This window comes from Clupea harengus, chromosome 8 (assembly GCF_900700415.2).
Source record: "Clupea harengus chromosome 8, Ch_v2.0.2, whole genome shotgun sequence".
Classification (NCBI taxonomy): domain Eukaryota; kingdom Metazoa; phylum Chordata; class Actinopteri; order Clupeiformes; family Clupeidae; genus Clupea; species Clupea harengus.
Genome location: NC_045159.1, coordinates 21,730,956 through 21,744,815, shown reverse-complemented (window position 1 = coordinate 21,744,815; position 13,860 = coordinate 21,730,956). Strand labels below are relative to the sequence as shown.

General features: G+C 47.3%; 1 protein-coding gene across 1 annotated transcript in view; it reads right to left on the bottom strand.

Annotated features, from left to right (window-relative positions):
* gemin5 (gem (nuclear organelle) associated protein 5) overlaps positions 1-13,860 on the bottom strand; it is a 29,446-nt gene that overhangs the window by 12,645 nt on the left and 2,941 nt on the right. The window contains exons 5-16 of the mRNA XM_031572329.2: positions 13,680-13,840; positions 11,011-11,130; positions 9,481-9,613; positions 8,256-8,418; positions 7,664-7,876; positions 7,308-7,393; positions 6,334-6,416; positions 5,590-5,720; positions 4,913-4,986; positions 3,348-3,529; positions 2,802-2,941; positions 2,040-2,211 (exon numbers count right to left, since the gene is read on the bottom strand). Coding sequence (XP_031428189.1) covers positions 2,040-2,211; positions 2,802-2,941; positions 3,348-3,529; positions 4,913-4,986; positions 5,590-5,720; positions 6,334-6,416; positions 7,308-7,393; positions 7,664-7,876; positions 8,256-8,418; positions 9,481-9,613; positions 11,011-11,130; positions 13,680-13,840 — 1,658 coding nt within the window. The remainder of the gene's footprint in view (positions 1-2,039; positions 2,212-2,801; positions 2,942-3,347; positions 3,530-4,912; positions 4,987-5,589; positions 5,721-6,333; positions 6,417-7,307; positions 7,394-7,663; positions 7,877-8,255; positions 8,419-9,480; positions 9,614-11,010; positions 11,131-13,679; positions 13,841-13,860) is intronic.

The window sequence follows — 13,860 nt, the reverse complement described above, 5'->3', positions numbered from 1 at the left end:
AAAGGTTAATATTAGCGGTATTTAATTACGATGATTATATAATTCAATTTTTTTCCAGCATCGCAATTTGATTTGGTTGCGCACGCAGCCCCGCACCACAGGCACACCAGGCTGTTTTCCCCGGCGCGCTTTGCCAAGGCCGTTTTTGAAGCGTCTGCGCCTGTAGCAACGCGTCTCTGTGTGTTCGGCCCCCAAGGGTCCCGTTTAGACACCTAGTTAGCGTTTGAGATACCCCCTAAGGGTCCCGTTTAGACACCTAGTTAGCGTTTGAGATACCCCTAAGGGTCCCGTTTAGACACCTAGTTAGTGTTTGGGATACTCCTAAGGGTCCCGTTTAGACACCTAGTTAGTGTTTGGGATACCCCTAAGGGTCCCGTTTAGACACCTAGTTAGTGTTTGGGATACTCCTAAGGGTCCCGTTTAGACACCTAGTTAGTGTTTGAGATACCCCTAAGGGTCCCGTTTAGACACCTAGTTAGTGTTTGAGATACCCCCTAAGGGTCCCGTTTAGACACCTAGTTAGTGTTTGGGATACTCCTAAGGGTCCCTTATGTGGAAATGGGAACTGACATCATACAGTGTGACATCATCAACCGTGTAAGAAATGACATTATTATATCCTGTGAGTGAACATGAGATTCATGATCAAGCAGCTGCTATCCAAAATGGTCATCGTCTCATGGGAACGAAGGAAAGGTCCTCATACTGGATTTGCTCAAACACCTGGGGTCAGGAAGCAAACTAAGGTGTGAGTGACTGCAATTAACCCTAGTATGGGAATGGGGAAGGCCATTTGAGAACCATCTCAGACAGCAGGTCAGAGAAACCTGATTATCATACAGAACAACAAAAGGTTGCAAGACCGGTTTGCATTAGAAGCCTAGCTTATTTACATTTAAAGCCTAGGAGGTGTCTTAAACACTATATATGGCTAGAGTTGGAGATGCTTGTTGTTCAGATCTGCACCGCTGAATCCGGAGTATGTTCCACGTGCTTCGTTACTGCACTTTACTGGAATCAAGACAGATTGCTGCAACACACACAAAGAAACTTCCTTTTTCTTACAACTGTTTATCCTTAAATTAGGACTTTCCACTCTGAGAGCGTCTTGCTTTTTCCACATGTGTCAGATTTTCTCCAACACTCCCCCAGAAATGTACTTGTCACAAGGTGCGGTCAGGCACACACACATCCTTATGAGCTATGGAGTTAGTCACAGGCACACACACACACCCTTATGACCTATGGAGTTAGTCACAGGCACACACACACATCCTCATGACCTATGGAGTTAGTCACAGGCACACACACACATCCTCATGACCTATGGAGTTAGTCACAGGCACACACACACACACACACACACACACACACACACACACACACACACACATCCTTATGAGCTATGGAGTTAGTCACAGGCACACACACACACACACACACACACACACACACATCCTCATGACCTATGGAGTTAGTCACAGACACACACACACACACACACACATCCTCATGACCTATGGAGTTAGTCACAGACACACACACACACACACACACACACACACACTCACACACACATCCTCATGACCTATGGAGTTAGTCACAGACACACACACACACACACACACACACTCACACACACATCCTCATGACCTATGGAGTTAGTCACAGACACACACACACACACACACACACACACACACACACACACACATCCTCATGACCTATGGAGTTAGTCACAGGCACACACACACATCCTCATGACCTATGGAGTTAGTCACAGACACACACACACACACACACACACACACACACACACACACACACACACACACACACACACACACACATCCTCATGACCTATGGAGTTAGTCACAGGCACACACACACATCCTCATGACCTATGGAGTTAGTCACAGACACACACACACATCCTCATGACCTATGGAGTTAGTCACAGACACACACACACACACACACACACACACCAATAGGGTCCTAGTCTACCTGAGGAGGGGGGGGCAGGGGGGTATAGTCACCTTTGGGGGGTTTGGTGTGCTCCTGTTTGGACACACTCCACTCGTGGACGGTGAAGTCATCTCCTCCGGTCCAGACCAGCTCCGGTTCCACGGATGACCACTGAACACACAACAGCCGACCTCGGTGACCCCTGTAATTATGCAGCGGCTCGTCCTTCATGACGTCCCACACCTATACTCACACACAGGGTGCGATTTGTCAAAAAAAACAGAGGGGGGGAGTTTTTTTTTTTTTAATCATGAAAAAAACAAACATTACATAGGCCTAATTCTTTTCAAGTTAACGGTAGGCCCTATTAGGTTACATTTTGAACAGTTGAACATTTAATGCAAACTAAAATATTTAAAATACATGAAATAATTAAATAAATTAAATCAGAGGGGGGGGGGGGTAAATCCCCCCCCAACAAATCGCACCCTGCACACACACGCACGCACACGCGCACACACACACGCAAGATCATTCTTTGGAAATGTTTTCACATCCTATGCATGAAAAAAAAAAAGTTACATTTAAATTTTCGCAAAACCCTAATATTCTTCACCTCCGAGTTGGCTGTTTTCACTCTCCTCTCCTTCTCTCGACACTGATGCGCCCTACAGGATGAGGCGGGTTTGTCTGTGGTATTTATCTAAATCAATATCTGATCTTGGGACTTTCCACATTACCATACGAGACTCTGTGTGTGTGTGTGTGTGTGTGTGTGTGTGTGTGTGTGTGTGTGTGTGTGTGTGTGTGTGTGTGTGTGTGCGCGCGCTCACCTGCGCGGTGCCGTCGTAACACACGGTGACCAGACGCGCGTCATGGTGGGGGCTCCAGTCCAGACCGGTGATCTTGGACGTGTGTCCCTCCAGACTCCTGAAGGCCTCCGTGATGGAGACAGGCTGCTCCCCCGGGCTCTCTAACGCACAAAACAACACACACACACACACACACACACACACACAGTCACACACACATAGCACAGGCTGGAATGTGTGTGTGTGTGTTGGAGACCCAGCTCTCGCTTGGACTGGATAAACACAACTCATGATAACAGTTAGCGTTCGTCAACCCAGTTAGTGTCCGTTAGCCCAGTTAGTGTCCGTTAGCCCAGTTTGCAGAAGAGATGGCGATAGCTTTACGGACGAGAGTGTATGTTTTCTTGACAGAACCGATGTAATTTGTCATCATTTTTATTCTCCATAGAACACCACAATCATCAACGAGAGATGCCATTACCAGAACATCACAGACACCCCCCAAACAGAGCCCCTTCCCAGGTGAGCCCCTTCTCAGGTGAGCCCCTTCCCAGGTGAGCCCCTCACCAATGGCGCAGTGAAGGTTGTGCACGTAGATGATGGCGTTGCTGGAGCCGGATGCCAGGAGGGCGTGCAGGTCGGGCGAGCTGCTGTGGGCGTGGTGCCAGCGAAGCGTGTTGATGATCTTATGGTGCTGCTCGATGGTGCACAGCTGTTTTAGATCGGGCGCCGCAAACACCCCTATAGAGCTGAGGGGGACAGTGGAGAGATGGAGAGAGGCTGTTACACACACACACACGCACGCAGGCAGGCAGGCAGGCAGGCAGGACAGACACACACAGAAAGAAAGACTGCAGAGAGGTGGAGGAGGATGCTTTCAGGAGAGGAAGATGGAGGAGAGAGGAGAGGAAGATAGAGAAGAGAGGAGAGGAAAATGGAGAAGAGAGGAGAGGAGAGGAAAATGGAGAAGAGAGGAGAGAGGAGAGGAAGATGGAATCTACTAACAACATTTTTCTCTCCTAATCACTATTGCTCCTCATCTACGCATATTGACAGCGAACTCTACCTACTCACTCTGTCTTTTTCTTCCTCTCCTAGTCTTAGACTATCTTCGCTGTGGTATGCCGTACGCTTATTCTACTCCATACCCTATGCTAGCATTTATATGCAATATATAATATAATTGCCACCAACGACATGTTTTTCTGTTCCTACTCTTCTTACCCTGTAACAGTAACCCTATGAGCACACTGTATACCAACTAAGCTGTTTTTGTATGCATCATGTATATACCATATGATGTTTGTATACAGTATATACTATGTACAGTACTGTGCAAAAGTTTTAGGCAGGTGTGAAAAAAATGCTGTAAACTAAGAATGCTTTCAAAAATGGAAGTGTTTATTTTCATCAATTAATAAAATGCAGTGAATGAACAGAAGATCCATCTAAATCAAATCAATATTTGGTGTGACCACCATTTGCCTTCAAAACAGCATCAATTCTTCTAGGTACACTTGCACACAGTTTTTGAAGAAAAACTCGGCTGGTAGGTTGTTCCAAACATCTTGGAGAACTAACCACAGATCTTCTGTGGATTTATGGTTCCTCAAATCCTTCTGTCTCTTCATGTAATCCCAGACAGACTCGATGATTTACAGCATTTTTTTCACTTTTACCTTTGCATCAAAATAATGCAAATGTAAGTGCCAGTTGCAAAATGCACATGTCATATTGCATGACCAATTTGTACACTGTGGTGTCACAGCTATTTACCTCCGATAATTGTATGCACCAATCGTCATGTAATCCCAGACAGACTCGATGATTTACAGCATTTTTTCACACCTGCCTAAAACTTTTGCACAGTACTGTACATCTACCACATGTATGCTGCGTACATTTACCCTGTGAGGCTGTGCACATTTACCACTTGTAGTTTCCTCTCCCCTTCTGCCACACGACCCCCCCCCCCCCCTATCTCTTCCAGGACGACCTCAAGCAGATGGGCCCCCCCTTATGTGCCACGGTTCTGATTAAGGTTAGGGACTTTTTTTTCTTGCCCCTGTCGCCATTGTGCTTGCTCTAAGGGGGTCCAGGCACGGGATAATGTGGAATAATGAGGGACTTACCCATCTTCATTGCCAACCGCCAAAACCTTTCCATCTGGTTTCCAGTTGAAATCAGTATGAGGTGATAGCTTATGCTGTCAACACACACACAGACAGACACACAGACAAACACGCAGACAAACACACAGACAAACACACACGAGAGAGACATCAGGGTAAGGTGAAATGCTGCACTGTCAGAAACACACAAAATAGACTATTGAGCCAAATTACCCTTTTGCAGTCAGATGAGACTATTGAGCCAGATGAGACTATTGGGGGAAATGACCCTTTTGCAGCCAGATGATACTATTGAGTCAGATGAGACTATTGAGCCAGATGAGACTATTGAGTCAGATGAGACTATTGACCCAGATTGAGCCAGATGAGACTATTGAGCCAGATGAGACTATTGAGCCAAATGAGACTATTGACCCAGATTGAGCCAGATGAGACTATTGAGTCAGATGAGACTATTGACCCAGATTGAGCCAGATGAGACTATTGAGCCAGATGAGACTATTGAGCCAAATGAGACTATTGAGCCAGATTGAGACAGATTGAGCCCAATGACCCCTTTGCAGCCAGATATTTGAATCATATCATATAACCTGCTGGTCAAAGACATGGGCTTCTTCACAACGTGGATTCCAGTTCGGTTTCCTGCTTGAACACTCTCCTGTAGCCCGCTCTCTTACCTTGATCTGGTTGGTGTCACAGATGAGCTTGTCGATGTTGGAGGCGTCTGCGGCGAGCTTCCAGGGGTCGTGCTGGAATATGATCCCATCCCCTCCGCAGCTGTACAGACTGGAAGAGGGCTTATCCGCACCTGCAGAACACCGGTCACCCGTCGGTCAGCAGGAAATAAACAGCATACCAAACCCCAGTGAGAGAAGCATAGCCAACACAATGCATCTGTGCTCGTTACAGCATTGCCAAGTGAAAATAGCAAAATAACAAAAACCTGGCTTTAAAACTGGGCTTAATTACTACACAGGAGTATGAGGTGCAGTGAGCAAAATGGGAAATTCTACTTGCAAACATTTGTGAGATAAAATAATCATGTAATCAATACCGGAAAATCACAAAATTATGACTAAAACGACATTAGAATAATCACCGACATGCAGGAATCTAGTTTAAGTTCAAAACCTGACAAATAACCCATCACACATTTCCATTCCTGCTCACTCCTAACTGGGTAGCATTCAATCATCTAGCTGAACTGGCCTGTATTAACCGATTAGTGGTCATCTACCTGAACTGGCCTGTATTAACTGGTTAGTGGTCACTCCACTGGTTTGCACCAGCTATTACTAGTTGTATCCGAGCCCATAGCTGGATAGACAACCAAAGGTCTCCGCACGTTTCAGCTGGAGGATGTGTACCTTGGCATGTCCTGGATCACAGTGTAAATATTTAAGACATTTTCAAACGCTTACCGAAAGACAGCGGTGGGACAGGGGGACCCCAGGCGATGGTGTAAACAGTCTTTTTATGGTACGTGCTTGAGCTGTGAGGTGGCCTGTGGGAGTGAAGACAACAAATGGGAAAGGTCACACACACACACACACACACACATCAGAAGAGGATTTACTAAACACAATCGAGAATCATGAAACCATGTAACCCACTGCACAGCCCTAACTAGGCGATCCATTACATAATATCTTTTATAAATTGTTAACTTGTTACTGTTTTATGTTTCTGTGGATACAGTTAGCTTACGCTCTTCAGTTAACAGTATCCTCACTTCACAACATTGCTCTTTTCTCTACACTTAAACAGGCCAACATTCCTCTCTTCTCTACACTCAAACAAGCCAACATTGCTCTTTTCCCTTGATTCAAAACAGGCCAACATTTCTCTTTAATCTACACTCAAACAGGCCAACAAAAACTTGCTCTGTTCCCTACACTCAAACAGGCCAACAAAAACTTGCTCTGTTCCCTACACTCAGGTGCACAGCCACACATTGCTCTGTTGCCTACATTCAAACAGCCCCACATTGCTCTGTTCCCTACACTCAAACAGCCCCACATTCCTGTTCCCTACACTCAAACAGCCCCACATTGCTCTGTTCCCTACACTCAAACTGCCCCACATTGCTTTGTTCCCTACACTCAAACAGCTCCACATTGCTCTGTTCCCTACACTCAAACAGCCCCACATTGCTCTGTTCCCTACACTCAAACAGCCCCACATTGCTCTGTTCCCTACACTCAAACAGCCCCACATTGCTTTGTTCCCTACACTCAAACAGCCCCACATTGCTCTGTTCCCTACACTCAAACAGCCCCACATTGCTTTGTTCCCTACACTCAGGTGCACAGCCTCACAGGGTAAATGTACGCAGCATACTTGTGGTAGATGTACATAGTATATACTGTATACAAGGTGACATGGGGTTTCTTACTTGTTTGAGAAAACATCATAAATGCCAACTTTCCCGTCGTCCGTTCCAAAAGCTAAGTGGGCCTCCTTCGTTGGGTGCCAAGAAAGCTGTGAAGGAGAGGGAGAGTACTTCAGCGAAACAGCATATGAAACAGACACCTCACCGGAAAAAACACTATACCAGTTAAAACACAGCATAGAAATCACTCAAAAACAGAAGAGAAGCTACAGAAAATGAGACATGGTATTTATTAATAGAACAGAACTGTCAGTCTAAATGCACGCAATCCAGTTTAGATGTGTGTGTGTGTGTGTGTGTGTGTGTGTGTGTGTGTGTGTGTGTGTGTGTGTGTGTTGGCCCTGGCGAGGTAGACTCACCGCGGTGACTTTGGACCTGATGCCTTGCCAGAAGAGCTTGGTGTCGTACTTCCTGTGCAGGGTGATTGTGTTCCACACCCGGATCATGTTGTCCCCGACCCCCACGGCCAGCAGCCCCGAGGCCACTGGCGAGGAGCTGAGCGAGTACACAAACCCCCCCAAGGTTGGCAACGACCAGCAGCACTCCAGCGTCGACAAGCTCCAGCACTTAATCTAATAGAGAACCACACAGGAAAACTACATTAGTGAGATGGAACAAAAAGAAACATTACTATATATTAGTTTTAATTTATTTTTATATATGAATAAATATATAAAAAAAAACGTAGTCATGACTAAATCTTTTCATTTTCCCTTAACTGTATAACACATTACATAATTTTAGGTGCCAAAAATTATCAAAGTTAGGCGACTGAGCTTAGGGTAAACAGACATCTTCTGTCATTCCATACTCATATACTATGTGTGCATGTTCACCATCTTGTGTCATTCCATACTCATATACTATGTGTGCATGTTCACCTTACCAAGCAGTCACAGGAGATCAGCGCCAGCAGGCAGAGAGCATTGTGGGATATGCTAAAAGCCTCACCTCTCTGTCCATGGAGGTGCTGATGAGCAGCTCAGTGTCCTCCACCACAGCAGAGGACAGGTTGAAGACGATCCGGTTGTGGTTCTGACTGTCTGCTGATGCGCCCAGCAAAGTCCACTTCGGCTTCTCTGATCTGGCGAGGTCCCATAAGACCAGCTCCCCTCTGCATTCATGCACACATGCACACACACACACACACACACACACACACACACACACACACACACACACACACACACACACACACACACACACACACACACACACACACACACACACACACACACACACACACACACACACACACACACACACACACAAGGGGACGAGATATTTAGTTACACAGTGAAACCACTGTGTCTATTAAGGAGTCAAAACAGTGACAAATGTGACAGCAAGGGTTATGACCAACTCTGAGGGTTATAAACAGTACTGAGGGTTATGACCAACTCTGAGGGTTATGAACAGTACTGAGGGTTATAAACAAGACTGAGGGTTATAAACAACACTGAGGGTAATGACCAACACAGAGGGTTATAAACAACACTGAGGGTAATGACCAACACAGAGGGTTATAAACAACACTGAGGGTAATGACCAACACTGAGGGTTATAAACAACACTGAGGGTAATGACCAATGAAGAATGTTTATCTTTTGTGTGGCCTGTTGTCTTTCCCCTTCTCCGTCTCTTAATCTCGTGGGTGTTTTTCCTGGCTCTCTTTCCCTTTTGTTTGGATAGGTCAGTATGAGGTCTAGTGTTCCTGTTATTACTCAGTGTTTAGTTTGAGGCTGGGTCCTCCTCCAAGGGCTGACCCACAGAAAGAATGTGTGGTCATCCTGACACTGGATGAAATAGAATATAGAATACCAGGAACAGTGCACAATAATCTTGGGGGTTTAAAGAAAGGATACTTTTTAAGTTAGTACCAGTTTCAACTTGAGTATAAGAATCTTGGACAGCCTAATTTTAACCAGAGGCTAAGTGACCATCTCCGGGCATGTGTCTGTTTTAAGTGATCATCTCCGGGCATGTGTCTGTTTTAAGTGACCATCTCAGGGCATGTCGTCATAAAGTTTGGACTTGGACTTGGGATTGTCCACAACAGGGCATAAAGACATTTACAACTCTAACAGATGTGGACACTTTCACTTTCCGTATGAAAGAAACCAAGAGCGGCACCGAAGCCTAACCGAGTTGGCGTGTCTCTCTGTTGAGGTCCTACCCAAAACAGCTGGTGACCACATGTGTTGGCATCCCCTTGGGCCAGTGAACGGTCAGCCAGATCCTCTCCTTCACACCGGGGTCCACGGCAGCTCCCCGCCTCTTCAGGAAGGGCAGTTTGAAGGTCATGATGCCTGTGAGGGTGGGGACAAACAACAGATGGGGGAGATCCCAACTCATTCAATATAATAATATCTTTATTATAACTAGTTATTATTAGTGCTGTCAGTTTAACGCGTTATTAACGGCGTTAACGCAAACCCATTTTAACGCCATTCATTTTTTTATCGCGAGATTAAAGCGATTTTGTTTTATATAATTTTTTATTTATTTATTTATTTTTAGATTATTGTTCTTTTTGGCCTCGCAAACGTTACGGTTTGAGTGAATGGTGAGCGCGATAGGGCGAAATGGATGATAAAAAGCTTCTGAATGGAAAGTTTACTTTTAAAAGTTGTGTTGTGCAAAAGAAGCAAGCTTCACTGTTGTCTGAAAATGTCAACAGGCAGCTGGCTGAAAGCAAAGAAGTAGTAGGCTTACTTTTTATTGGTAACCTAACTGTTACGGTTCATTGTTTCTGAAATAAGAGGCCTGACTGCTATGTTCCCAGCAAACTTGAAAAAAAGAAAATATTAAGCCATGGTTTAACTGCACTATAGGCCTTGAGTCCTTGTTTACCTGAAATGTGCACTTTATAATTTTATTTTGTACCGCCCTGTTTGGCAATGTTGGTTTTCAATAAAATAAAACATTTGCATAAAGCAAGCCAATCCACTTTTCCATGTTGATAAGGGCATTAAAATAAAAATAAAATGATGGAAAAAATTAATAAACGAAGGGACATTTAGAATAGATACCAATTTGCGATTAATCACGATTAATTTTGAGTTAACTATGACATAAATGCGATTAAATATTTTAATCGTTTGACAGCACTAGTTATTATATTTATTTAATTATATATTTATATTAATTCTATTAACTTTTAATCACTTCAGAGGCACTTTTACCCCAAAAGTACATTCTCTCCCTGGCAATCTGACCGGTGTTAGCACCATAGACATCTATATATGTCTATGGTTAGCACCTTGCTCCATCTGTAATCCAATTCTATCCATGTTCTGTTCAAACAACTTGCTTTCACAACTCAAGTCAGCACTCTGATCTTATATTTGGAATAATGGAATGCTACAGTAGTGGGCGTGTCCTGTACAGCACACCAGGGGTCCTTAGGAGCACAGCACCCCCTGCTGGTCTGTTCTGGCACATTTCGGAAGAAAATGTCTTTTTGCAAAACAATATTCTCTAATATACCCATCAGTCTTATATGACTCTAGTGCCCTCTAGCTTTCTGAATGACCAATCAGTGAACTGTATGGTTAGAGACCTACATATATCAAGATACTCATACACCATGTAAACAGATGCAAACACAAGATACTTATACACCATGTAAACAGATGCAAACACAACAAGATACTTATACACCAGGTAAACAGACACAACACACTGGGCTTGGGTGGCTGCTGACCTTTGCCCTTGTCTGTGCTCCAGATGCGCACGGTCTGGTCTTTACTGCCCGAGGCCAGGAAGCAGCCCGCTCCCGCGGCACCCCCGCCCCCCCCGGGCTCGGTCCCAGCCACTCCTGCATCTGAGGGGGCAGTCAGAAAAACACACAGATAGAGAGAGAGAGAGAGAGAGAGAGAGAGAGAGAGAGAGAGAGAGAGAGAGAGAGATAGATAGAGATAGAGATAGAGATAGAGATAGAGATAGAGCGAGGCTTTCAAGATGGACGTCTCTACCACATTTAACACCTGTGCTTGTTAGATTTATGAAGGTGGCCAATAACCTGTATACCGCTCTACTTCATGCTCGGAAACTCTACTATTTAGAGAAGATTTTCACTGTTCTGTGGGAAATGCAAAAGTATATACCTGACTGGCCCCATTGTGTATATACCTGACTGGCCCCATTGTGTATATACCTGACTGGCCCCTAAAGTATATACCTGACTGGCCCCATTGTGTATATACCTGACTGGCCCCATTGTGTATAAACCTAACTGGCCCCATTGTGTATAAACCTAACTGGCCCCATTGTGTATATACCTAACTGGCCCCTAAAGTATATACCTGACTGGCCCCTAAAGTATATACCTGACTGGCCCCATTGTGTATATACCTGACTGGCCCCTAAAGTATATACCTAACTGGCCCCTAAAGTATATACCTGACTGGCCCCTAAAGTATATACCTAACTGGCCCCTAAAGTATATACCTAACTGGCCCCATTGTGTATATACCTGACTGGCCCCTAAAGTATATACCTGACTGGCCCCTAAAGTATATACCTGACTGGCCCCATTGTTTACTGGACGTCTGCACCCCTAGAACACCTGGTGGGATTTGAGGTGGCCAATGCCCCTCTTGGTTCTGCTTCAAGCCTCATTTATCTTTACTACTCTAGTGACTATTCTATATTCTATGGAAAATGAAAAGATGTACACAGAACTTCCCAAGGATGCACGCACGCACACACAAAAACACACACACACACGCCAAAAGCACACACACACACACACACACACACACTTGCCCATTCTTACATAACACATAACACTCAGAACGTAAAACCAATAAATCTCTTCCTACCGTGTCCATCCTACACCTGCCTCCACCCGCTCTCCCATCCTCCACCTGCCTCCACCCACTCTCCCATCCTCCACCTGCCTCCACCCACTCTCCCATCCTCCACCCACTCTCCCATCCTCCACCTGCCTCCACCCACTCTCCCATCCTCCACCCACCTCCACCCACTCTCCATCCTCCACCCGCTCTCCCATCCTCCACCTGCCTCCACCCCACTCTCCCATCCTCCACCCACCTCCACCCACTCTCCCATCCTCCACCCACTCTCCCATCCTCCACCTGCCTCCACCCACTCTCCCATCCTCCACCTGCCTCCACCCACTCTCCCATCCTCCACCCACTCCCCCATCCCTCCACCCACTCCACCCACTCTCCCATCCTCCACCTGCCTCCACCCACTCTCCCATCCTCCACCTGCCTCCACCCCACTCTCCCATCCTCCACCACCTCCACCCATCTCCCATCCTCCACCCACTCTCCCATCCTCCACCTGCCCTCCACCCACTCTCCCCATCCTCCACCGCACTCACCCCATCTCCCATTCCTCCACCCACTCTCCCATCCCTCACCCACTCTCCCATCCTCCACCCACTCCACCCACTCTCCCATCTCCACCCACTCTCCATCCTCCACCCACTCTCCCATCCTCCACCCACCTCCACCCACTCTCCATCCTCCACCCACTCTCCAATCCTCCACCACTCTCCCACCCCATCCTCCCCCACCCCTCTCCATCCTCCACTGCCTCCACCACTCTCCCATCCTCCACCCACTCTCCCATCCTCCACCTGCCTCCACCCACTCTCCATCCTCCACCCACTCTCCATCCTCCACCCCACCTCCACCCACTCTCCCATCCTCCACCCACTCTCCCATCCTCCACCTGCCTCCACCCACTCTCCCATCCTCCACCCACCTCCACCCACTCTCCCATCCTCCACCTGCCTCCACCCACTCTCCCATCCTCCACCTGCCTCCACCCACTCTCCCATCCTCCACCCACTCTCCCATCCTCCACCTGCCCTCCACCCACTCTCCCATCCTCCACCTGCCTCCACCCACTCTCCCATCCTCCACCTGCCTCCACCCACTCTCCCATCCTCCACCTGCCTCCACCCACTCTCCCATCCTCCACCCACCTCCACTCGCTCTCCCATCCTCAAACGTGCCTCCCACCCACTCTCCATCCTCCACCACCTCCACCACTCTCCCATCCTCCACCCACCTCCACCCACTCTCCCATCCTCCACCTGCCTCCACCCACTCTCCCATCCTCCACCCACCTCCACCCACTCTCCCATCCTCCACCCACTCTCCCATCCTCCACCCACCTCCACCCACTCTCCCATCCTCCACCCACTCCCCCATCCTCCACCCACCTCCACCCACTCTCCCATCCTCCACCCACCTCCACCCACTCTCCCATCCTCCACCCACTCTCCCATCCTCCACCTGCCTCCACCCACTCTCCCATCCTCCACCCACTCTCCCATCCTCCACCTGCCTCCACCCACTCTCCCATCCTCCACCCACTCTCCCATCCTCCACCCACCTCCACCCGCTCTCCCATCCTCAGGCCGGCTGTACAAGCCCTCCTCCCCAGGCTGGGGGCACCAGGCCAGGGCATGGATCTCATCGTCGTGTCCCCGGAGCCGATGGATCATGGCGCCTTTTTTGCTGATGTCAATCACTGCCACCAGCCCATCTTTGTATCTGGAGGGGAAGGTTTGTCA